At 32.0% G+C, this 2,241-nt stretch overlaps 1 protein-coding gene across 1 annotated transcript; it reads left to right on the forward strand.

Annotated features, from left to right (window-relative positions):
* The first annotated feature begins 296 nt into the window (after positions 1 to 296).
* Positions 297 to 1,277, forward strand: LOC120775327 (ATP-dependent DNA helicase pif1-like). The gene is made up of 2 exons (XM_040105469.1): positions 297 to 1,038; positions 1,098 to 1,277. The coding sequence occupies exons 1-2, from the start codon at positions 355 to 357 to the stop codon at positions 1,128 to 1,130; spliced, it is 717 nt and encodes a 238-aa protein (XP_039961403.1). The 5' UTR covers positions 297 to 354; the 3' UTR covers positions 1,131 to 1,277.
* The last annotated feature ends 964 nt before the right edge of the window (positions 1,278 to 2,241 follow it).

Genomic DNA, 2,241 nt, shown 5'->3' on the forward strand with positions numbered 1-2,241 from the left:
AATTCTTCGTTGGGAGTGTATTTCTGTCTCTGCCTATTCTCTGCTTCGGCATATATGCCATGTCATCATATGCCGTAAATACATATATTTCTGTCTCTTCATATTCTTGGTTAGAATATGTGAGAGAATTGCAAAAAATGTTAAAATTGCGAGGCGAATTCCGACCTACAATAAGGGTATTCCATCAAACTCATAAATGCCTTGTATATATTGTTGTGATCAATTTAATTTCTATTAGTAGGAAATATAATATAACACAAAAATATTTATTAGTATAGTATATCCGCTTACGTTGCGGCACATAATATTGATAAACATGCCGTCCCAATAGAACGTAGAACATCTACCATTGCCATGAATAATAACAAAACAATAAATGCAAAACGTAATCATTTTCCTTTAGTATCAGGATGTGCCATGACAATTCATAAATCTCAAGGTGGAACATTCGATGAAGTAGTTTATGAATATCAAAGGACTCATTCTTTATCATTACTTTATGTTGCTCTATCACGAGTTACCAGTATTGACGGACTCTACATAGTACCAAAAGACAATGATAATAGATTTTATCATTGGCGAAAAAATGATATATCGATCATATCTTTACAAGATGAATTTCGCCGATTATCGTTGAACACATTGTCAACAATAGGTAGAACGATTCTCGATTTTATGAATGACAGAAAAAAGTTGTCCATAGTTACTTTTAATTGCCAAAGTCTCAGAAAACACGTATCGGACTTGAGCGATCCCGCAATTGATTCAAGCAATATCCTGTTTTTATCAGAAACCTGGTCAAATGACGATGAAAACAATGAGATCCCGAATTTTGATTGTATTGCGAAATTCAAGCGTAAAAATGTTAGATCAGCAGGAGTGGCAATTTATCAGAAATCGAATGATACCTCGAATATAGTAACTTCGAACATGGACATTCTATTACGACATATTCGTGAAGTTGATATTGGTCAGTCATCAATTGGTGATATATGTGCTGCTCACTGTATTTTGGACGATGGAACAAACATCATAATGGTAGTTGTTTACATTTCGCCCAATAACACAGTTAATAATATCATAAAGTTTATATACAGAAGGCTTATGATTTATGGTCGAGTAGGTTCTGAAGAACTAGGAGAAAACTATCATACGTTGCCACTAATCTTAGCAGGAGATTTCAATATCAATTTCGCATCCGAAGATGGACAACTCTTGATAAACTTTCTACGAGATAAATTAGAGTTACAAATGAATAATGACCGTAATGAGCCAACTACAAGACATTTAACAACAATCGATGCAGTTTTTTCTAGATTTCTGTCTAATTTTAATTCTAGAATATATGTATCGTATTTCTCGTATCATAAGCCTATTGTCTCGGTTTTACAATCAACCACAGTAATTACTGATGTACCCAATAATGAAAATAACGAATAAAACAATGAAAAAAATAAAAGATCTATGCAAAAATATTAATTTACTAATGAAAACATAAAATAAATTTAAATATTTGTAGGAAATTAATATATGTATATGTGCATACATGTATATTTTGTACACACACATTCATATATATATACATATAGATAGAGCGAAAGAAGTTTTACTTCAGTCGTGCGGTCATAAGCACACTCACTTTTTTTATAATAAATCGGAACCCAACCACCCTTCCATGTTTATAACATAATTTAACGAAATGAAACTCTACACGAATAGTGAATTTCAATTTCCCACTCTGTTTCTGAAAATTGTCTAAACCGGGCCAAAATCCCGGATCTTAATTTCATACAATGGAAGAATGTTATTTGTTGGATGAAATATCGATCCCATTTTATATATTACGCGAAAGTTGTGAGATTTTAAAACAATTTTAAATTTTACCAATAGGTTACAGAATTAAATTTTACTTTATTGTATTTATATTTTTGAAAATAGCTTAAATCAGTGACAATGTTGGAATCATTAGGTTATATCGGGTGATTTTTTAAGAGCTTGATAACTTTTTTTAAAAAAAAAACGCATAAAATTTGCAAAATCTCATCGGTTCTTTATTTGAAACGTTAGATTGGTTCATGACATTTACTTTTTGAAGATAATTTCATTTAAATGTTGACCGCGGCTGCGTCTTAGGTGGTCCATTCGGAAAGTCCAATTTTGGGCAACTTTTTCGAGCATTTCGGCCGGAATATCCCGAATTTCTTCGGAAATGTTGTCTTCCAAAGCTGGAATAGTTGCTGG

Source organism: Bactrocera tryoni, chromosome 4 (genome assembly GCF_016617805.1).
Source record: "Bactrocera tryoni isolate S06 chromosome 4, CSIRO_BtryS06_freeze2, whole genome shotgun sequence".
Taxonomy (NCBI): domain Eukaryota; kingdom Metazoa; phylum Arthropoda; class Insecta; order Diptera; family Tephritidae; genus Bactrocera; species Bactrocera tryoni.